The 21,129-nt window shown below is 37.3% G+C and overlaps 7 protein-coding genes across 7 annotated transcripts; 4 read left to right on the forward strand and 3 right to left on the reverse strand.

The window, feature by feature from the left end:
• Window positions 1-162: 162 nt before the first annotated feature.
• Window positions 163-7,866, reverse strand: Plod (procollagen lysyl hydroxylase). The gene is made up of 8 exons (XM_088035647.1): window positions 7,797-7,866; window positions 7,661-7,747; window positions 3,726-4,295; window positions 3,331-3,677; window positions 3,153-3,274; window positions 2,875-3,102; window positions 879-1,203; window positions 163-831 (listed from the first exon to the last, which is right to left on the reverse strand). The coding sequence occupies exons 1-8, from the start codon at window positions 7,849-7,851 to the stop codon at window positions 295-297; spliced, it is 2,271 nt and encodes a 756-aa protein (XP_087891773.1). The 5' UTR covers window positions 7,852-7,866; the 3' UTR covers window positions 163-294.
• Window positions 1,236-2,049, forward strand: LOC148174259 (immunoglobulin domain-containing protein oig-4-like). The gene is made up of 4 exons (XM_088035652.1): window positions 1,236-1,451; window positions 1,500-1,603; window positions 1,650-1,799; window positions 1,846-2,049. Exons 1-4 carry the CDS (start codon window positions 1,370-1,372, stop codon window positions 2,002-2,004), a joined length of 495 nt encoding a protein of 164 aa, XP_087891778.1. The 5' UTR covers window positions 1,236-1,369; the 3' UTR covers window positions 2,005-2,049.
• On the forward strand, window positions 2,141-2,893 carry LOC148174260 (immunoglobulin domain-containing protein oig-4-like). The gene is made up of 4 exons (XM_088035653.1): window positions 2,141-2,326; window positions 2,372-2,443; window positions 2,496-2,645; window positions 2,691-2,893. The coding sequence occupies exons 1-4, from the start codon at window positions 2,225-2,227 to the stop codon at window positions 2,847-2,849; spliced, it is 483 nt and encodes a 160-aa protein (XP_087891779.1). The 5' UTR covers window positions 2,141-2,224; the 3' UTR covers window positions 2,850-2,893.
• Window positions 7,867-8,339: 473 nt separating the features above from the next.
• On the forward strand, window positions 8,340-9,863 carry Gbeta76C (guanine nucleotide-binding protein subunit beta-2). The gene is made up of 6 exons (XM_088035650.1): window positions 8,340-8,509; window positions 8,559-8,838; window positions 8,887-9,052; window positions 9,100-9,301; window positions 9,441-9,657; window positions 9,703-9,863. Exons 1-6 carry the CDS (start codon window positions 8,363-8,365, stop codon window positions 9,807-9,809), a joined length of 1,119 nt encoding a protein of 372 aa, XP_087891776.1. The 5' UTR covers window positions 8,340-8,362; the 3' UTR covers window positions 9,810-9,863.
• On the reverse strand, window positions 9,319-11,633 carry LOC148174262 (leukocyte elastase inhibitor-like). Its single transcript, XM_088035649.1, has 4 exons — window positions 11,344-11,633; window positions 10,277-11,191; window positions 10,080-10,233; window positions 9,319-10,032 (listed from the first exon to the last, which is right to left on the reverse strand). Exons 2-4 carry the CDS (start codon window positions 11,123-11,125, stop codon window positions 9,875-9,877), a joined length of 1,161 nt encoding a protein of 386 aa, XP_087891775.1. The 5' UTR covers window positions 11,126-11,191; window positions 11,344-11,633; the 3' UTR covers window positions 9,319-9,874.
• A 452-nt stretch (window positions 11,634-12,085) lies between these two features.
• On the reverse strand, window positions 12,086-13,905 carry LOC148174263 (UDP-glycosyltransferase UGT5-like). The gene is made up of 4 exons (XM_088036129.1): window positions 13,601-13,905; window positions 12,757-13,557; window positions 12,494-12,713; window positions 12,086-12,448 (listed from the first exon to the last, which is right to left on the reverse strand). The coding sequence occupies exons 1-4, from the start codon at window positions 13,830-13,832 to the stop codon at window positions 12,178-12,180; spliced, it is 1,524 nt and encodes a 507-aa protein (XP_087892255.1). The 5' UTR covers window positions 13,833-13,905; the 3' UTR covers window positions 12,086-12,177.
• A 383-nt stretch (window positions 13,906-14,288) lies between these two features.
• On the forward strand, window positions 14,289-15,821 carry LOC148174264 (antichymotrypsin-2-like). The gene is made up of 4 exons (XM_088036804.1): window positions 14,289-15,197; window positions 15,252-15,399; window positions 15,466-15,522; window positions 15,661-15,821. Exons 1-4 carry the CDS (start codon window positions 14,310-14,312, stop codon window positions 15,819-15,821), a joined length of 1,254 nt encoding a protein of 417 aa, XP_087892930.1. The 5' UTR covers window positions 14,289-14,309.
• Window positions 15,822-21,129: the final 5,308 nt, after the last annotated feature.

The following is a 21,129-nucleotide window of genomic DNA, read 5'->3' on the forward strand; positions in this document are numbered from 1 at the left end:
GAATTCAGAACTATTACATATGTATGGCCCAAATATAAAAAAAATAAAGCCAAAAAGTGACAAAGCATTTCTTATTATACACGTAATCTCTTCTTCTACGTAGAAGTGTGTTTATAACATTTTATTATGTAACACAGGTGTGGCAGGAAGTACAAAAACTCGTTTTAAGAAATTACACTGTATTAAATAAACGCTTGTTAAAAAAGTTATGTACACAGGCAGTAAATAAACGCATCTTGAAATCAGATCTCAGTTAAAAATTAGTGTCTACATTACTATCAACTCAGGAACAGTCTATGGATCAACAAATGCAATCATGATATACCTAATCCCCTTAGTTACAAGCAGTCCTTCATGGTAATGAGTCAATCTTCCCGGATGCATCAACAGCCATCCCGGTTTCGTATCAACAACACTGCAATTGTATCTAATAAACCTGCAGCCACCCCCTTCATAATCAACCCCAATCTGATTCAAAGCTATATTAATAGTGTATGTTGAACTGTCATGGTGTGGTCTCAATGAGGGTTGTTCTCCTGGTTTGTACCGTACGACAAAATTCATCAAAGATCTGGGTGGATCATGGATATATCCAAGAAAAACGTGTTCTTGGAGCGGGCGGACGTATTTCCGTAAGAATTCCAACCAGTGCTTCTCCCAACCCACTTGGTTCATGTGGATGTCGCGAGTGGGGACAGCTTCGTATCCTCCTTCAAGTCGAGTGTCTTGGTTGGTACCATCCGACCACTTACCAAAGTTCTCCATCATGTTAATTAAACTTTTGCAGAAGCGGGGGCTTACTATAGGGAACCAAAACACGTCGGGGCATGGCTAAAAAAAGATGGTACTAATTGCGACTTCAAACTGAGGATACTCACTTCTGCACTCTTCTTTTCAGGTTTAAAACTCTCCGCGTATTCTTCGTGGATAAATCGTTCCTCCCAGTCTTTTTCATTGTCAAAAATTTGGTACATCTCCGGCTCGGCTCTCGTGACATCGAAAGTTTCCGGATTGACCAAGTGACCAAAGTCTATTCGGTTTGACACATACATAAACACATCTAGCTCTCTTAAATTGGCACAGAAGGCCATATCCGCATCTAAATTATCTCTATCAAAGCTCAATTTCGACCTGTCGTACTTCTTAAGAAAAGTACCATTAATGACGTAGCAATTGCCAATGAACGGCACATTCCATAACCCTCTGGAACACAAAGAAAACAACATCATTACTTGATGACGCGTCCCCTTTTAGTAAATACCTAATCATCCAATTATATACCGAGTACCCTTGTGAAAAGCGATTTTGATCGTAATCAAGTGCAGATTTTTATAACCAACGTTCGTGCATTTCGTCCATTGTAATCGAGATGCAAAAACTGTTAGTCATAGTGATCTGTGTGTCTCTATGCATTCCGACGTGTTGGACAGCACGTGGTGGAGGACGTGGAGGTGGTACTATCACAAAAAACTATAAAATCTAATCTTAGGGTTGTTTAGGAGGTAAACATGGACGAGTACGTGGGCGATATTTCAACAATCGGGTACCGGCCATCATCCAACACCGCAATCCTGCTTCAGCTAGCTACTACGAAAATAAAGACGTAAGATACAAGCCCTGATGGAAAGTAGTACTAAATGAAATTTCAGGGCGCTAAGATAGTCAAATCGAGCCACTTCGAGCTGGAGTACATGTTAGGGCGAAAAATCACGTTCTTCTGCATGGCACAAGGCTACCCCAGGCCTGAAATCACTTGGTTTAAAGATGGGATCGAGTTGTACTCGCACAGATTCTTCCAGGTTGTACAAAACAGCATTGAATTTGGTACTAAGCGATGTTGTATAGGTGCACGAGTGGCCAATGGGTAACGACACGGTGAAAAGCAAGATGGAGATCGACCCGACGACGCAGAAAGACGCGGGGTTCTACGAATGCCAAGCCAACAACCAGTACGCTATAGACACTAGAGGTTTCCGCACTGACTACGTTATGATCGCTTACTGAGTGTGTGGATTTTTCATATTGAATAAAGTACATATTTCAAACGGATGGAAGATTTCCATTTGTTAAACTACCTTCCTTCATTATTCTATGCTAAATATATTAATTTGGTGCAATACGCCAATTGAGACGAATTACGAGCAATCTGTGCACATGAGGGGGAACAAATGAACGATTTTTCTACAACGTTCGCAGATTCAATAGCATTCAGACAGACGTTAATATGAAAGCAACCGTCTTTTGCGCAGTGATTTTTATAGTTCTGGGGCTCACGGGGGATGTTCAAGGGCGCAGAGGACGCGCAAGATCAAGGACCAAGTCTAAGGTACCATCGGAGCCAACTGGGTACTTCTACTAGTTCTGATTGCAGGTGCAACTGGGACTACCGATCACTGGCAAATACAGAGATCCTGAATCTGATCAGTACTACAACAACAACAATGTAAGTTACCACAACTAATCGTACATTTTTTTAACTAAAAACTAAACAACAGGGGGCTAAAATCACACTAGCGTCTCATTTTGACTTTGAATACGTCTTGGGACACAAAATCGCTTTCGTTTGCGTGGCTAGAGGACAACCACGACCCCACATTACATGGTATAAAGATGGCAGTGAAATCTTCACCCATCTGTACCTCAATGTAAGTCACAACTTTCACAAGAGTTGGTTCAATGTTAAATTACAGATTCACGAGTGGAACATTGGCGAAGACAAAATCAAGAGTAAGCTCGAAATCGACCCGGCAACCCAAATGGATGCTGGAATTTACGAGTGTACTGCAGACAACATGTATTCAATCGATCGCCGATCGTTTAAAACTGACTTCAGTATCGTCTTTGATTAATTGTGATAAAAAATAAAATACAAACCTCTTTTCACTGTGAACGATATCCATGTAATCATTTGAACGCGCGTAAAACCCATCCTTTGTGAGAGCGCCCCAAAAATTACTCCACGCTTTCCCAGGTCGTATCAACATGGGGGCTACTATAGTTCGATTTTGTTCGATCAACAAACGAAGGGTGTGAGGGTTGTCTAAGTGTGCGACTGATTCGACGGAGAAGTAAATGTCGCATTCTTTCGCCAAGCATTGATCGCTAAAAATTTTCGATACCATTATCATAGTTTTGTATTTTTTGGTACTAACAGAGATAAGTCTCTAGCTGCCCATTCGGTTGTGCCATCTTCGGGTTTGATTTCTTTGACGGAATGGTACTCAGAGCCGTGTTTTTCGAGGAAGTCTTTGACCAAGTCCGAGTGGTACTTCATCTGGAAATGGAAAATTTTAAACTGAATTCGGAAAAAATAGAAGTAAATCTTATTACAGCATTATGGATAAAAAGATCGATGCGGTTTTTGGGGTAATCTTGAGAGTAGATCTTGTATAACTGTTCCTCCAGAAACGGAGTATTCATTTCTATGAAAATGGCAAGAAAAACTTTGGGCATTTGGGACGGTTTCTGGTTAGTCAAATTAATGTGTCCTTCTTTACACGAGACACAACCCTCGACTGAATTCCAGGAATTAGCCAAATAATTCCCTATGTAATTCAAGGCTATTTTTGAAGCTCCATTTCCGTGCAACAGCAAAGGCTCTGTGTGATACATCACATTTTTGATCTTATACTCTTCGGGTCCTTCCTTCGTTTTAACTTCAATAATTTCCACTTCATCTGAAGAGAAAAATCAGTACCGTTTTAACGCGGTGAAAGTATACTTACTGATGGCTCCATTGAGATTTTGGAAAACTTCACTTTTATGGTCTAATTTGAACCCAACTTTCTCCCTCAACGCCTCATCAAGATACGCTTTGGTAAAAAACAACTGATCATCATCAGTATCCTTGATGGTTTCAAAATTAAGAACGTCCCACAATTCCGGAGCGTATCCCATGTACAATCCAGAATTGAGAAATCTTTTCCCTTCCGTATTTTCAGGATACTTCTGCGCCAATTCAACGTCTGGCCAACACGCACTTTCGGCCCCAAACAAGACTCTGGCATTCATTGCTTTGAATTTTTTTACTATTGCGTCTAGACCATCCACGAAAATTACATCAAAAGCATCGGTGAATAAAACAATTTTATTTTTGTCTTTTTTATGGGGTTCGAGGGCCTGTTTTAATAGATTGACTTTCCATCCACCCCCGGGGCGGTTTTTAATGTCAGAGCCACCTTTCCATTCTTGGCCGAAACCAAGAAGTGTTGGATCGATTTTGTAGTGACGAGCGGATTGGAGATAACGGGTGAGACCGTCGGTTTCATGGCTGGCGACGGTAAAGACTAGAACATCTGAAAAATGAGAGATTTCATGAAAATGAAGTAACATTAAGGAAGGAGAAAATGCAATAATATTCAAGCTGTGTACATAAAATTCTATTTTGAACTTTATGGGTTTCAATGAGATCATTAACACATGACAATGGCGGATATTTTAGTCATGGAAGCCTTAAGAACTATTTAAATTATTTAGATTTGTGTTAGAAGAAATTATTTAAGGACTCAATAAAACCAAAAGGTCAAACTTCAAAATTAAGCTTTAATGCTTTTCTGGTACACTCTTGAGTCATGAGCAGTCATAAACAAGTATCGTTCGATGGTACAGACGAAGTGCCTCCGGTCATGGGTCCCCGTACTCCCGTGGTCCTGTGGCGGTACTCGCTGGCCTAACTCGTGACCCGATGAGTCCCGAATAATTGTGGCCAACGCCCTGGTCCAACAGGAACGGACTGGGATCAAAAGGGGCCCGGTCAAACGGACGCTAACATTTGATTCATTTCCAACCATGTAGAATGTAAACCATGGAAATAAATAAGCGAATCCTAAAAAGTGTGAACTTCTTATAAAATGGCGCACATTTCGTCGTAATTTTTCTGAATGCTTGTCGTCAAATTTTAACTCAATGTTTGTTAAATTATATTCAGAAATACAGAAGAGAATTTAATGCGAAACACGTAGAGCAATATTTTCCAAGCGAAGATAACGGATTTTGCCGCTTTGGCGAAGTTTCCAATTTATAAGTTTATTTGTATTGATAAAACACCAATGCAAAGAAAGTTATAATGGATGATTGCTTCTCTCGTTGAATTAATTAACAATATAAGAAACTTTCGGAACAAAAAATAAATCAGGAATGTTATGAGTTATGACACCATCGATTTTCGCATTATGTTTATTTGTGTACCTAAATTATGTAACAACGAAATTAAACCTTGAAGACAATCACAATGAAGAACGAAAAACGGTTATTCCTTATGCACAGATATTACGAAATCTAGTTTCACTTGACTAAACAAGTACAACTTCGTTTTTATTGCAATTCCGTATATTTTGGTTTCGTTTCAACGGAAATGGATTAATGTTTCCTCTAAATCCGAGTCTGAATCTAATCGACCTTAATTTATTATTCTACAATCAAATTACAAATCACGTGTTTAACAAAAATTTTAAATTTCTCTACGAATTTCGTGAAGATTTCTGCCGTTTTCTCGCGATTTAAACGTAGAATCTTAACAAAAACCTACTCCTTAGTAGTTTTCTAGATTTCAAGCTCTACTCTGCGAATCCAACCCAAAAAACGGCCAGAATGGACGAAAAATCGTCATTTAGCATCAAAATAAGCGAACTTCTCTACGAATTTTGCAGAATTCGTGAAGATTTCTGCTGTTTTCTCGCGATTTAGCCGTTTAATCTTGATAAAATCTGGTAGTTTTCTAGATATCAAGCTTCTATTCTGCGAATTCAACCCCGAAACCGGAAAATCGTCATTTAGCATCAAAATAAAGTTAAAGTTTCTACATCATTTTTAGAATTATTTAGAATTTGATTACCACAAAACCGCTCACAAGTAGTAATACATAGTAGGTACATAAGACAGTATGTATTCATTAAAATAGCTGTTACGGTAATAATACTAAACTGATCCTTTTCTTACAATAGAAACAGCAATCAAATTATTAAATGCGATTAAATTAAAAATTAAACGATCAAAGAAAACATATGATCAAAATGAGCGTTAAAACGCTGAAGTCACGTCTGTTCTTAATTCGGAACATTCTTACAACGTCAAGTAAACAGTCCCTAGAAATCACATAATTCAGCACAACAATTCTCTAGTAATTTCACAACAAACATAAGAGGGAACATCCGAAAAATGTGTGGAAGATGGTGAAAACAGCACTTCAATCAGAATTGACATTTCTATATCTACTTTTCTACCGTGGTGTGGGTTGGATATGTGAGGACGTGAAACTTTATATCACAGAACGGATGTCTTTATTTGCTGATAACGCATTTGCATTTCCGAAAAGTGGAGATATAAAAATGCTTCCACAAACACAATTGTTCATCTCGCAACATGAAGAGATTCATCTTGCAGTTTATAAAATTAAAAATAGGCGTGTTGACAACAAATCATCTTGATCGCCCGTTTCTTCAGGTGTTCCAGAACTCGCGAAGAACCTGTTATATACTACAGATTCTGTCTTGCGTTCTGAGAGTGAATCTGCGAAAAAAAAATCTAAATTTATTAGTTTTTAAATTGAAGCCATTTAAAGTTAACCAATCATAAACGTTCGAATCTACATTGTTAGTTACATAGCAACATAGTTTTGTCCTAAGAATAAACATTAAAATTTTGAATTGTGACATTTCTGATAAAGCTATTCAGATTCGATTTTTTTTTGGCAGATTCACTTTCAGAACGGTACTGGGACATCTGTATAGTTAATTTCTACATTTTTTGGGGAAAATAGACGAATATTTTAACTGTAGAAACTTAATTTTAATTAAAACAACATTTTAAAAAATGAAGCAATTTTTATTCCTGCCTCTAAAGTCATTTTACATAAATACAACTAATATTATTTAAATATGAATAAATTATTATTAAAACGATGTCAATACATTAATAAATATTCAATATTGCCATTCTTAACAAGTATTGATTTGAAAGATGTAACATCTGTCATAAAATATGTTTTTAAAATTAAGAACAACTTTACTGTGACATGTACGTTACATCTGCTCAAATCATTAAATACAGCCTCTTAAAAATCCGTTTTTTATTGCAATAAATTCCAAAACTGCCGCATCAATTAACAATACATCGTCCTCATTTTTCTAATTTCATCACTCTTATCACTTCTTTGTGAATTTTTATCACTCTTCCGCGTATTCTTCACCAATTATTCCGGAAATAGGTCGATGACATAATGTAAACAAAATAACATCTGTGCGTACGTGACTTCAGCCGGGCGTTAATACATACTAATGTAAATTGATTGGTAATTTTACGAAAATGCGGACTGAACTGTGCCGCACTTTCGACTTTTTTTTTCTTTAGAATCACATTTTGATATCTTTTGCCTTACCTTCATTTTCACAAATGGCACTTGAAATTAAAACAAAAATTATAAAAAGACCACCAAATCGCGTCATTTTGTAAAATTTTCAGTAAAAAAAATATAAATATCAACCGGTTTTTATTTACAAACGCGAAACATAACCCACCACCGCGACGTTGTTATGGCACTGACAACTTAAGTTGGTATCACCCGAATGAACGTCATGCGGGGCGTAGCCAACATGACGTAACAAAACTTTGAAAAGGACCGCCAAAATACAATTATATTTCATTACAAAGAAATGAAAATTACCTGAGACGTCCACCTCGTTGGCGCTTTTAGTATATTGATGAACAGATTCTTCACAGTTGTGCGTTTCTTTGTTGCACTGTTCATTAGCTGAAAGCGAAATTGGTGTTAAAGTGTGATTGAAATATGTGAAGCTCACCGAAAGTAAATTGTAAAAAAATGAAAATCGCTAGTAATTGCGGGTAAATGAACATCTTGACTGTACGAGAAGTTAATAAAGAATGTTGTGATCTGGTATTGTAAAAGCGACAAATTCGCGAAATCACTGGACCAAATAATTGAACCACAAAGCCAATTTTCACAGTTCCTACCGAGAAAACTAACAGACTTTTTATTCTAGATAAACTGACAAACAGTTAAGTCAACAGTCTCTAAATACCAAAGTAAAATTAACTGTAAAATTAAATGTCCTAATATTAATTCTTAGTTTTAGCTCCCCTAATTAAAACTAGAACTATTTGATATTGCAATCAAAAGCTAGTCAAGCGATTCCAGATTTCGTTAACGGTGAAAGGTTTTTTTTTGTCTCTCTGTCCGCAAAATTTCACCACATCTCTTCCCCCCGCCGCCACCATTAATCTAATAATAATTTTCAAAAATCCATGAACTTTGCGGACAAAATCAATAACTGGGTTAAAATAACACATATAGGGTATCGCACGTGTGTATAAAACCAACTTATTGAATTAAAAGTAATTAGATTACATGCTTGGCTTCTGGTCACTTCCCAGTTGCCAAGATACTCGCAGGTGGTGTGCGGAAGACAGGCGAGGTGCAGAAATGCCGCCCAAGAACGATCCGGAGCTTGTGGCTTTGCGCAAAGAACTTGATGATCTGTATAACACTCTAAAGGTAAGAAAGATCAAACCACTTCTCCTTTGAAAACCTGTTTTTCCCACAGGAAGAGCAAAAGAAGCAACAGGATGCCACACTGGAAAATGCATGCAGTGGAGTCGCTGACGCCCCACGTGTGAAACTAACCACAAAGAAACTAATGAAAGGGCACTTGAATAAAGTTAATTCCATACACTATAGTGGTGATAGTCGTCACTGCGTCACTGGGTCTCTTGATGGTAAATTGATAATATGGGACACTTATACGGGGAACAAAATGCAGATTATCCCATTGAGATCAGCGTGGGTGATGAGCGTCGCTTACGCTTCTTCTGGAAACTACGTCGGTAATTTTGCCCCAACTAATAAATACTGGTGTTTACCCTAATTTTCAGCTTGTGGGGGGATGGACAATATGTGCACCATTTACGATCTGAATAATAGAGACGCTTCAGGGGTGGCGAAAATGGTCCGAGAGCTCGCGGGATATGACGGGTTTCTGAGTTCCTGCCGCTTTCTTGGCGACCGGAACATCATCACAGGATCTGGAGATATGAAGATGTAATTATAAAACCAACCGCAAAAACGAGTTTCACGGATTTTTGTAGATGTAAATGGGATTTGGAAACTGGTCGGAAAACTTCCGATTTTACCGCTCATAATGGTGACGTGGTCTCCATCAGTCTGTCTCCTGATAACAACAGCTTCGTTACCGGAAGCGTAGATAAAACTTGCAGACTGTGGGACATGAGAGAAGACAAACCGAGACAAACTTTCTTCGGGCACGAATCTGACGTGAATTCCGTTTCCGTAAGTCAAAAACGAAATTAACCAAAAGATGTTTATTGTACGTACGGTTAATATTCACGAAATTTGTAAAAAAAACAGGCACAGAGACAAAGCACTATTTCGTAAGAGGAAGTTATTCCCCAAGTCCCATTTGTTGCAGTTCCACCCAAGTGGTTACGCTTTCGCTACAGGTTCTGAAGACAAATCCGCTCGAATGTTTGATATTAGAAGTGACCAACAAATTGCTCATTATAAACCGCCATCAGCCAACAGTGGATTTACTTCTTGCGATTTGTCCCTCAGTGGAAGGATTTTATTCTGTGGCTCTGACGATAACAATGTTCACATGTGGGACACTTTAAAAAACCAACACAATGGTATCAATATTTGACGGGTTTTCTTGAATTTACTCTGCTTTGCAGGAACTTTAGCCGGGCATGAGAACAGAGTGACATCTCTGTCTGTAGCCCCGAACGGCATCGCGGTGGTAACCTCCAGTTGGGATCAAAACGTCAGGGTTTGGGGTTAAATTTCAATATATAATGTGATTCAGTTCTAATGACCAAATATACTCTTCTGGTTATTGGCAGTCTTTTAATACTGAGGATGTGAAAGACGTCCGTAAAATAAAATGTTTGACAGGTCTTTGTCTTTTCCATGGATCGCCGAGAGCAGGAAGATGGCAGGATGGTCCACTTTAAAAACAACCGCTTTGGGCATTCCAGGGGCACTTCCCAAGACCACGGCAGCCCCTACAAAGTTTCATTGTTATTACAGACAAAAAAAGGTGTTATTATACTTGTAGCGGCAGCTGCAACTGTTCCTCCTTCATTTACTTCAATGAAGGCTTTCTGGACCACCTCACTGACGCATAAATTGTCCTGTAAGGACGAGGTATCCAAGAGTCCCTTGAAGTTGGCTTTATTCATATCGAAGATTGTCTTTAATCCCATCTAAAATAATTGTGATTAGAAGACCTTAAAGAGATTAGTTTACCTCTGACAGCACGTCGTTCATCTTCATAGTTTCTTCCATCTTAAATTTAGGTAAAAATAGTTGAATATCTGTGAGTTTTAGGTCTTTACCGAGCTTGGTTATATCACTTTCGGACAACTTTTTCTCCAATCTTCTTATATTATTGTCTGTAGGAAGAAGAACCACCATCTTAACATCATAGCCCTTGTAAGGCATTTCGATGATTTGTGCCCCCAACTCTTCATCTTCTTTGTAGTAATAGTTGCCCTTTTGGCACATCATTTTAACATCAACCGTGTTCTTCTCATCTAACCGAAATTTGTCGCTCCTTGTCGAATTCTCTTTAAACTTAGAAACCCACTCTCCTTTGAAATAAATAGCGTTGATTACAATCAAATTAAGAGTACTGGAGAACATGGCTTCATTGACAATATTCTTGATTTTGTCACAAGTCCTTTCTTCCACCCAAGCGTTGACGCTCTTCGCAGCCTTCTTTGGATCGTCAACAGCCAGAAGCTCAACATCCCCATCGAAATTTTTCACAATATTGTCTTTGAACTGGTCCAAAAATACCGTTTTGTTCTGAATCCCATAAATTTTGTTTGCCATCAACAAAGTAATTTGTTTAATGGCATGCAATCTCTTTATTGCGGCTCTGTATCCTTCCGCTGTTGATTTAGCGTCCGTATTTTTCAAGGTGTGTGCTAAAACCTGCGCTGTTTCTCCTTGCGCGCCTTGGTACAGCATCGAAAGCACGGCATGAACACTGATCGGTGAAAAGAAAATGTTACCTTTGTTCCGCGCCAAGATTTCGTATAGATTTTTGGTGAAAGCTGCATTGGCATGCAGAATTTCAGTCTCTGGGTTCATTTTAGTTACGGTTATTGATTCAGGCGCACAATTTGGTGACCATGAAAGTCGGAAGTTTTGACGGAACTGAATAGTGAAATAATGTTTTTATTTGAGTTTTTATTTTGCGCGCAGTCGTAGTGGGAATTTTAGAGAAAAGATTCCCATATTATATTGTTTCAAGGTTTTGTTAATTAGCTCATTTTGACATTACTTACGTATTTACATAACCTACCTACCTAGAATACAGTTTAGAAGATCAATTTGGTCGTTTTATTAGAAGTCGCAGATGTCAAATAACAACATTATTTGAATTTTTCTATCGGAAATGTTAAATGAGCTTCAAACTCTGTCATTTTTCTCTGGGTGCTTATTTAACTCATGTGTAATTTATTTTAGTAAGCTGACATCATGGTACGCGCATTTAATCAATACTTGTATGCACTCTGCAACTTTCTAAGTCGTAGAATCTAAAAGACCCTAAATCGTCAAAATCTTGCAATAATGCAGTCAAAATACATTATAAAAAAATTGTCTGTGAAAAATTTGTGATTCTGATAGTTTAAACGCTATAATAGTAAAGTTGACAAAATTGCTATTTTCGACGTGTTCATTAGTTGTGCCAAATTTCAAACTTCTAGAGCAAACAAGACTAATTCTAGAAATTTTCGTTTGAAGATCCACCCTTTCTTCTTAAGAAAATGGAGAATTTGATTGAAGTCGAAATAAACCGCAAAAAAGAATTTAGTGATTGGCTCGCATTACCTGCCCCAAACTTGTTTTTATAGCAAAAAACGCACACCTAAACACCTAACTCGATCATATGGATTCACTCATTGGCTAGATGTCCAAAACTGTTGATTTTATTGGATAAATTTCAAAGCTAATTAACTTATGCCCAATTCAGAACCAATTCATTGATTGTTCATTACATTAAAACACACAAAACAAAGGAAATCCAGCTCTGGCTTTTCTGCGAGATTTTTCTATTGGCGTTCGTTTATTGGTTAGAAAAAATCAGAAAATGACTTGACCTTCTTATCAGTAAATATTCAAAACGTGTCAAAACGTCTTTAGGCTTTTTTCTGCTTGGTTACAACTTTACAAAAAATTCGCCTTAGAATCAGCACCACGACAGCCACTACTATGATAGCGACTCCAAGAACAACGGCGACAACGTCCAATAAGTTCCTCTGGAACCAATTCAAATCAGCTCCAGGATACCGAAGATGAGGAGCACCATTATGTCTGATAACGTACTCTATCCAATAAAGAGCATTATCCAAAGGTTTAATGGAGCGATCTCGCATTATCTCTGATCGCCTCTTTATATTATTGCGGTATCTAGAAATTGGAACTAGATGAAGTTTTTTAAAAGTCTCCACTCACTTAGGATTGTTCAAAATTTCACTGAGAGTTCGAGAAAACGTCTTTTCGGTCAATTTTGCGTATGGAACTTGCACAGCATATTCGTAGGACTCGGCTACAGCCATGTTCATAAGTTGGTCTACAAACACTGGAATTCCAAGTATTGGGACTCCTCGATGTACACTTTCCATGGTGCTTAACAGACCTCCGTGATTAATCAAAAGTTTTACATTTGGGTGTCCTAAAAGGCGTTTTACCTCCAGTTTAATTACGAGACAACCAACCTAGAATATCAGACTGTGGTATCCACTTCATGGTCTTTACGTTGTTAGGCAGATCAGGTAAATCTTCCTCAAATTTCCACAACACGTTCTCTTTTAATTTTGCGAACGTTCTAATCAACCCGTCGCGTTTATTCTTTGGGAAATCAGCACTTCTAACAATTGAGCCCATGGAGAAAAGAACGACTCCATTGATGGATTGGTCAAGGAACTTCTTTAGATCTTCTGGTAACGGTTTGGGTTCTTCTATATGAAAACCGCCGATTTCCACCGCGTTGGGTACCAAAGGTATTGCTTCATTTGTACTAACATGGGAATTAATCAAAACCAGACTCTCGTTATTTATCAAATCGTACAATTCTGGTTTTCCTGGAATATAATCGAAAACTAATTCTCTGTGTTTGGGTACCATGACCCATCGATAATGTAGAATCATAGCTACATCATAGAACGCGTTGCTGAGACGTTGCCAAAAATTCATCCGCCCTGTGTATTCATTCAGAATGTTAGGAACGTAAGAAGAAGGTGCCGGATGGGCCAGTTGAAAACTTTCAGTGACATAAAGAGGCATCGATTTCAACAGTATCAAAGGCGCTTTAAAATGGTGCGCGATGGGTACTAAAGCGTCGTTCAAATAGTAATACAATATAACAGCATCAAACTGTTCTTTTGATTTTAACAAATCTTGGATTTTCTCTTGAGATAACAAATGTTTACTAAGCTCATACTGACGTTCAGTCAACAACATTGATTTTTCAAGCGGGTTCATCTCAGGTAATTTTCCAAGCATTGAAGATAAGGAGCCTATAAAAACACGTCACATGAAGCACTGAAAGTAAACACTTACTTGACAACACATTTTGTAAACTTTCTACGGGAATTTCTTTGAGGTTTTCCACTGGATTTGTTTGTGGGTAAGGTGTTATGAAAGTTACCTCATGACCACGTTTGGCGATCTCTGTGAAGAGTTTTGAAGCCAAAGTGTTGTGACTTCTTGAAGGTGTGGTAAAAATGGCCAAAATTTTAGAGCCATGAGCTAGGCTTAAAGTCGACAGTAATAAAAATTGAAATAAATACATTGACAATCGTTAAGAGTCAAATAACTACGAGCACTATCACGGTCAAACGATGACTTATCTGTTTTGTTGTTTATCTACGACACTTTAGTTGTTCGTTATCAACATCTTTTGATTCAAATAAGATGTGAGAGCCGTAACACAAACTTATGTAGTGTAGGTGGTTTCGAGTTGAATATTTTTAGAGAATTTTAATCCCATTTTTGATATAATTTTTCGATCCGTCTCAAGAGTGGTTCCATGTTTACCAATAAAATTTACCACACGATAGGCAGCAGTCTCATCTTTTAATAACATTTAATTGGTATACAGTAAAGTCACAAACATCACTTTATTCAATTAGAAAGAATCCCATTCGTCATTAATTTAAGAGATCCCTCTATTTCTAAACACGATCTCAAACTACCAACTAACAACCTAATCATCAAAGTAAAAATACACAACCGCGAAACCATCTATAAAAATAGTATCAAGACTGCAATGTCGGCGTGCGAAAGTGTAATTTTCCCAATGGCCGACCCAATTGCTTCAACAGAAATCCCACAAGCCATCATTGCATTTACTAACAAACTCTACAACATTCTTACTAAAAATCCAGGAAACGTGTTTTTTTCACCGCTAAGTCTTCATATTATTTTATCCATGGCGTATCAAGGTTCGCGAAACAAAACGTCCAAAATTATGGGAGAAACTCTTCAAATTCCGGACGCCAAATCAGTAGCAGTTGGGTACAAATGGATGATTGAACATTTAAAAAATTTAGATCGTGCCACTTTATATTTAGCAAACAAAATATATGTTGGAAAAATAAGTCAGTGCTTAGAAGAGTTTGAAAATGTTGTGCAAAACTATTTTAGTTCCGAAGTGGAAGTGGTAGACTTTTGTGATAAACATGACGCTGTGAGAAAGATCAATGAATGGGTGGCGAGAAAAACTGAAAATACTATTGGAAATATTGTTAATGAAGCACTAATAGAAGAAGACACTGCGTTATTTCTACTGAACGCAATGTATTTCAAAGCGGAATGGAATGAACCATTTACTGGAGAACTAGTGTCGGAAGAGTTCTATCTAGATAATGAAAACACAGTAAACGTTCAAATGATGAAAGGATGGAAAAATGGATGTTACAAAAATGATCATAATTTCAACGCACAAATATTCGGTTTACCCTATAAAAACACGAATATTAAATTGCTCATTGTGTTGCCAAATGAAAAAAACGGAATCAAAGATTTGGAGGCTAAATTATCAACATTTTTCAATCTAAATGAAATGTTTAACGGCTTAAAAAGTGCTAAGGTAAAATTGTCTTTGCCGAAATTCAAGTTTGAGACGACAGCGGATTTTAGTGAAGAACTTAAACAGGTGTAATAACAAACTTTTTAAAAGAGCCAAAAATGTTAACAAATAGTGTTATAGATAGGATTAGGGCCAATCTTTGACAAGAAACAAGCGGATTTTAAAGGGATGCTTGTAGAAGATGGTGGCAGTTTGTGTGTAGATAAAATACTCCAAAAAGCTGTTATTGAAGTCAACGAGAAGGGCACAGAAGCGGGGGTGGTCTCAGGTCAGAATTTTTTTAAATGAAGGTTATCGTGTGATTAACGCATAAGTTTTATTAAAAACATGATAGACAAAAAATTATATTTAGATCAAACGAATTCTCAAAGGAAATTATTTAGCCAGTATCGTTTGATAGACTAATCGTTATAAGAAAACAACTCAAAATAAATTTTCTTACACAAACACTGACCAAGTAAATGAATTGATTTTCTAAACACGCTATCTTAATTTTTTGTGTTAAAATAAACTAATAAAAATTATTGGTTTTCAGCAATGCTAATTAAAAGAAAATATTGTGCCTGGACTCAAGAAGAAGAAGAGATAATTATATTTACAGTGGACCATCCAGCTATATTTATGCTTATTGAAGAAACAAATGAATTAACAAATGTACTGTTTATTGGACGATTGTCTTATCCGAAGTAAACATTCTTCTAGTGCCAGTTTTTTTAACACTTATTATTTTATTATATTATTATTATTCCTCGCATGCACACTTTTAAACTCAAGTCGTATTTTACTCAAACTCAGAAATTCTTTAAGTTTCAAGACCCTCAGGATTTTTTTTCTTTTTCTTGTCAAACCACGACAAATGGAAAGAATCGGTCTTCACCATCGTTTCACTCAAGACTTTTCAGATAAAAAATCGTTCTTAGATTTTCCAAAAGTCGAAACTTGGGAGTTATTCGCAAAAATTAATGACTGAAACTATGGCAAAGTTCTGAAATCAATATCTCGCTTATTTTTAGAGTAAACTTAGCTCATTTTACGCAGAATTTTGCGCAGAAAGAAAAATCTGCGACGGAAGGGTAGATTTATAAACTTGAAGCAGCGGTTGACGCAGCCGCAGGAGTTTAAAATCCCAGAAGAGTCCCATAGGAACTACTGCATTTCTTCCTGCTCCGGCAACCGAAAATTTATAATTCGACCTTTTTTAATAATAATTTCAAGATTTTAAATGTAAGTTTCGAGAGTTATTCTCGTTTTCTACTCGGCAAACTAGAAGTAGAAGCTACTTACCGTCAGATGTCCCTACCTACAGCAACTTTAACAATTTTGAAAGAAACTCGTTTTACAATATATTTGAGGCTAACGCTCTTTCATAGCGTCATGATGTAAACCCCCTTTATTAACACGAACATTCCAAATCGTTAGCTGTTTAATTATTACCAATGCCTCCGCCCACTCTATTTTCGGAGTCCGTCTTTTTTCACCGTCTCCTTTCTCCATCGATTTATCAATGCGTTGAAAACGTAAATTTCATCAAAATTTATCGTTCAAACATCTGACGACGTCTACCTACGTTTTATTTATAAACATGATGGTGCGCGTCGTTAGATACGTAGAGAAAGTGGACCAGGGTCATTTTCACCGAGTTCATCTAAACTTTCTTATTATTGTAGAATCTGTCCGTTCCGTGCCGGTACTCAACAATGTTAGGTGGTCATTCGCCCGAAGTGAACGGTAATCCACATCAATTACACTGGATATGCAGATTAACAAACTCTTCCTACAAATCTCACCCTTAGGTATCGATCCGCCCTTCCTTGATTCCACGATTTATGTTTTTACGAGTGTAGGTGGAGGATTTTATTAATTTAGCGGCAACTCGTCGAGCGGGGGAGTCCCGACAAAACACTTTTCTTTTTCAGGGGTTTTCAACAAAAACGCGATTCTTGATGGTTCTTACATAAGCGGCGATCATTTGTAAACGTGACGTTTTACATAAATCTGTCGCACGACGATTTTATCCGTGTTATGTAACTGTTTTATTATGCTGTGGCTCAATCGCCACAAGAAGGCGTGCCGATATTGCACTGGATCTTTTCCTGTTAATCACCTGATTGTTCTCCGCACTTTTACCAATTTATTCTCTTCAATTTAAGTACAAAGGTAAAGCAAAACGCTCTGTGAAGTGCACCTGTAAGTCTAATTGTCTCTCCGCTCATCATTTTGCGTCTAGCGGTTTCCAAGAGCTCTATATCGGTAATTCCTGCGACGTCGGAATTACGCTTTGCGAGCGATTACAACCGCTCGGATGCAAAAATTCCGCGAATCTCCTGTTTATCTCTTGTTTATACGATTCAATTATCACCGTGCAGACGCTTTATTTAAGCTAATGACATCATCTCTATAACAATCCCGGAGCTCCGTGCTGTCAGAATCTACATGTACAACGGCAACAAGTGGTGAGGTTGGTCGTAGGAATCCAGAAGACGTCTTGTTGAGAATTTCTTGCGTGTGAAGTCGACTTTGTTTACTTGTCGTAGGTGTATTCTAATCTGTCTCTACCGTAAAGGTACCGTTTTACTCGAACATGTAGAAATAAGGCGAGTCCGAGTCACGACTTGAACTCGAGACTTTCATACAATAACCAACCTGCAACGTATTAGAAAGATAAACGACCTTACAACACACTTGCCGCGGTCAGACACCAAAAAACTGAACTACTTGAGAGAAATTTGAATCGATGGGGATTAGAACCACTTTTTTTTAAAGAGACGTCTTTATAATACGTCAGTACTAATTATTCTTTATCGCTGGAGAAACATCAGCTCTTACCTATTTACACTCTGAGTTAACGGTTGTGAAAGTGGCGATAAAAACGGACGAGGCAAATAGCTACACCCTGTGGTGGCTAAATAAAGTCATCGGCTATGTTTACAAACAAAACGAAAAGTGTAAACAGTCACTCTAATTCTGTTCCATTCACAATTTTCATTGTGGTCTTGAATTTTGCGCCTATCTACCACCAACGCATGGCGGCTTCGTGATTAGATGGCGCCAGTTTTGACGACTTGCACGCTTTCTCGACACAAATTCACCAAGGCAGTTGTTGAATACAGCAACTTGAGTTTTAGTTCTACTTAGAAGATTTTACTAGATCGAAATCCCAACGTATTTTTAAACGCTTCTTACAAGAGGCAGGAAATCCCAAATAATTAGGCGTAATCTGCCTGATTGATATTAATGGAAATCCCTGCTCAAGAGTTCCAAAATTCCGTTTTTAACCACAAAAGCTCAAAAATCCCCCAGTTTAAGTATTTCCATATTTTCTTGCTTTTATGCTGTTCTTGATTTTCTTCTGAGCATAGCAGTTATTGGAAATTAAGTATATCATTTTTTCTTGTCTTCATGGTCCTACCAAGTGCGCAAAAGTAAATTAGGCAAGGCATGACTTTCAAAGTGATGTTGGTAACACTGCTAACCGATGACTGACGTTTTTTAAACCCATTTGAGGTTATGCTACGTAAGAAATGACATTCAAATACAGCGAAAAGTCACTCCAAGTGTCAATTGTTTTCAATGTTACCAAATTATAAAATAAAGTCATAGCCTGTCTGATTTATTTTTTAAATATTGCAGGATGTACACGATTCCTCCAAAATTGCACACTTATTAGCCAAAAATCAGCCAAGAAAGTATGGGCAACATTGATAATATGCTTGAACATTTTCAAAGTCTTATCACCAAATATAAATTTATCTAAAGGCTACTTTTCCCGCAGAAAATTTAAAATGTATCTTTCTGATTGGTTGTTCAGCAGAGCGAGTTACACCCAATGCTGATTTTTTAAACTTTAAACACTAAATTGTAGGAACTTCATCAATAAACTTATTTTTGTTATTTTCGGTTCAGATTGGCAGGTATTTCATTACAACTTTTTCTTTTTCAATATTAGATGTACACCGTAATTCAAAATTATTTTCATCTAGTTACCTTTGTAATGTAATTCTTTTTGTGCCGCTCGCATTGTACTGTGTTTGAACTAGTTCTGTCAGTTTGGACTTCTGTCAATATTGCCACTTGTCCAACGTCAAAATCGCGAAAAGGAAAATAATTTAAACAACAAACAGAAGAATCAAGCAGGAGTTGAGTCTGTTTTGCCTCTTCAGCGATCAAATTGGCCTAGATGAGTGTCTACCTAATAATTTTTGAAAATTATTGTGAGGTTTTGTAACCAACGTTCTAATCATTATATTTGTAAAGCAGCATTTTTAATTTGTGCGAAAAATCCTGGACGACTAGATCTAGAAAATCTTTTTGAATTTTGCAATTACCAAAAAACTTGCCAGTTGATTGTGGAGCCATCTATTAATCTAAATTGACATGTATCCTTTACAGGAATCTGCCTTATCTCATTCAAATCCTGTTGATGTCTAAAATTGGTCCTATGTAAATCGGTAAAATAACCTTTACTTAATTGATAATAAAGCCTGTTATTGGAATGAAGAGATTAATAAAACTACAACAGCGATTCTTATCCCAAGTCCTTTAACACCGGCTTTTGATAAAAAGCGTTGTGGTAACGATACAAGTGTGTTAAAGTGCTCAACCGCACTATAGTTTAATTATTGTATTAACCAGAACGTCTATTAAGAAAAGATTTCAACGACCAGTGCGATGAGGAGCAGATCTTCAGAAAAATCATTACAAAAATGTCAATGGTGCTACACAATTCCTTCGATGTTTGTCCTTTAATTTGAGCATTTTCCATTTTTTCCTGATACTGTCTTGAATTTATTCATTTCATAACGTCAAAAGTGGCCGAAAAAATAGCCAAACATACTTGGATCTAAAATCTTTTAGATTTTTTAGCCACTCGTCTCATCTTTCCAAAAATCCGTAAATAACAACTCGTTAAATGATGACAGGGAAATTCCGATGCACTTGCGGTTCAAACCAATGAATGAATTATTAAAATTTTACGGCACTTCCTCACAGTCCAGTCTAAATTGCTCATTTAATAAAGCCAAGATCGTGTTGTTAAATCTTACCACTTGGGAATTATAATATTTATAGAGTTTTGTGACAATGCGTCAAGTCGTAACCGCACTATATTGATTGTTAAAACTTTCTACATCATTGTGCTAAAGCCGGCGGACAAGAATAAGATGAGAATAAGTTGACTTTTAGGTCTTATTGCCATTTAGTGTTTGAAATTCAGTTCAAATCCTTGTCACAGAAAGCTAACAAGCAGCAAATAGCCAATTTCAAGAGTGTTCGTGTGTTTCACGTACAATCGCAACTTGCAACTTCAAATCGAAGAACGTATTTGTTATTTGTTAAAAGTTACAAGCCCTATTATTATTATTGTTTTTCATGTTGGCAGTACTGTTTTCAATTAATTGCAAACTCAAACTGACAATAAGATGCTTTAAACAGACAGAGTTGCCAACAGATTTTAAATTTCAAAGCTTACTCTATAATTTTACAACTAATGATTTATCGATATGATAGAATGAATCAAAATAAACAAAATGTATTCACCTTTTGTACAGGTTACTTAAACCGCTACTTATTTACGACTTGCAATCGCCGCATCGCATGGTCGATGCCTTAACCCGAGTTCAATGCTACTCTCAGCACCGAATGTGCATTGAGTTCACATCTTAAAATAGTTATCGACCCCAAAAATGAAAAATCCCGACTTGGTACTTCCGCCACCCACGCCATCGCAACCCCCGAAGTTACAAAGTCTATAAAATCTATACGCACCCCTCTTTGCCGCCTACGAGGAGCGTTGGCGTCACGTGAACGTCCTTCACGTGGGCCGCTACCTCCCCATAAAGGGGGACATGACAAATGACGTACGGGGAGAGACGCGCGCAATTCCAATCTTGTTGATATTGATCCAAGCTTTGCACGCAATCTTGCGATTGTTGTTGTCTTCGAGGCGCTAATTTGAACGTCGTCATGACGATGAGGGGGTGTGACGTCGCGAGCTTATCAG

Source organism: Gnatocerus cornutus, chromosome 5 (genome assembly GCF_029298725.1).
Source record: "Gnatocerus cornutus isolate USDA-ARS CGAHR chromosome 5, icGnaCorn1.1, whole genome shotgun sequence".
NCBI classification, from domain to species: Eukaryota; Metazoa; Arthropoda; class Insecta; order Coleoptera; family Tenebrionidae; genus Gnatocerus; species Gnatocerus cornutus.

Bases quoted from the DNA above. Each gene is read 5' to 3' on its own strand.
- LOC148174259 (XM_088035652.1), top strand. From the start codon at position 1,370: ATGCAAAAACTGTTAGTCATAGTGATCTGTGTGTCTCTATGCATTCCG. The intron at 1,452-1,499 runs GTGGTACTATCA...AGGGTTGTTTAG, and splicing joins ACGTGGTGGAGGACGTGGAG to GAGGTAAACATGGACGAGTA. The intron at 1,800-1,845 runs GTTGTACAAAAC...GATGTTGTATAG, and splicing joins ACTCGCACAGATTCTTCCAG to GTGCACGAGTGGCCAATGGG.
- LOC148174260 (XM_088035653.1), top strand. From the start codon at position 2,225: ATGAAAGCAACCGTCTTTTGCGCAGTGATTTTTATAGTTCTGGGGCTC. The intron at 2,327-2,371 runs GTACCATCGGAG...TTCTGATTGCAG, and splicing joins GATCAAGGACCAAGTCTAAG to GTGCAACTGGGACTACCGAT. The intron at 2,444-2,495 runs GTAAGTTACCAC...ACTAAACAACAG, and splicing joins AGTACTACAACAACAACAAT to GGGGCTAAAATCACACTAGC.
- Plod (XM_088035647.1), bottom strand. From the start codon at position 7,851: ATGTTCATTTACCCGCAATTACTAGCGATTTTCATTTTTTTACAATTT. The intron at 3,678-3,725 runs GTAAGTATACTT...TTTTCTCTTCAG, and splicing joins AAATCTCAATGGAGCCATCA to ATGAAGTGGAAATTATTGAA. The intron at 3,103-3,152 runs GTTAGTACCAAA...GAAAATTTTTAG, and splicing joins GCAGCTAGAGACTTATCTCT to CGATCAATGCTTGGCGAAAG.
- Gbeta76C (XM_088035650.1), top strand. From the start codon at position 8,363: ATGCTTGGCTTCTGGTCACTTCCCAGTTGCCAAGATACTCGCAGGTGG. The intron at 8,510-8,558 runs GTAAGAAAGATC...TTTTTCCCACAG, and splicing joins ATCTGTATAACACTCTAAAG to GAAGAGCAAAAGAAGCAACA. The intron at 8,839-8,886 runs GTAATTTTGCCC...CCTAATTTTCAG, and splicing joins TTCTTCTGGAAACTACGTCG to CTTGTGGGGGGATGGACAAT.
- LOC148174262 (XM_088035649.1), bottom strand. From the start codon at position 11,125: ATGAACCCAGAGACTGAAATTCTGCATGCCAATGCAGCTTTCACCAAA. The intron at 10,234-10,276 runs GTAAACTAATCT...CAATTATTTTAG, and splicing joins TGAACGACGTGCTGTCAGAG to ATGGGATTAAAGACAATCTT. The intron at 10,033-10,079 runs GTATAATAACAC...GAAACTTTGTAG, and splicing joins AGTTGCAGCTGCCGCTACAA to GGGCTGCCGTGGTCTTGGGA.
- LOC148174263 (XM_088036129.1), bottom strand. From the start codon at position 13,832: ATGTATTTATTTCAATTTTTATTACTGTCGACTTTAAGCCTAGCTCAT. The intron at 13,558-13,600 runs GTAAGTGTTTAC...GTGTTTTTATAG, and splicing joins TTTACAAAATGTGTTGTCAA to GCTCCTTATCTTCAATGCTT. The intron at 12,714-12,756 runs GTTGGTTGTCTC...AACGCCTTTTAG, and splicing joins ACCACAGTCTGATATTCTAG to GACACCCAAATGTAAAACTT.
- LOC148174264 (XM_088036804.1), top strand. From the start codon at position 14,310: ATGTCGGCGTGCGAAAGTGTAATTTTCCCAATGGCCGACCCAATTGCT. The intron at 15,198-15,251 runs GTGTAATAACAA...ATAGTGTTATAG, and splicing joins TTAGTGAAGAACTTAAACAG to ATAGGATTAGGGCCAATCTT. The intron at 15,400-15,465 runs GTCAGAATTTTT...AAAACATGATAG, and splicing joins AGAAGCGGGGGTGGTCTCAG to ACAAAAAATTATATTTAGAT.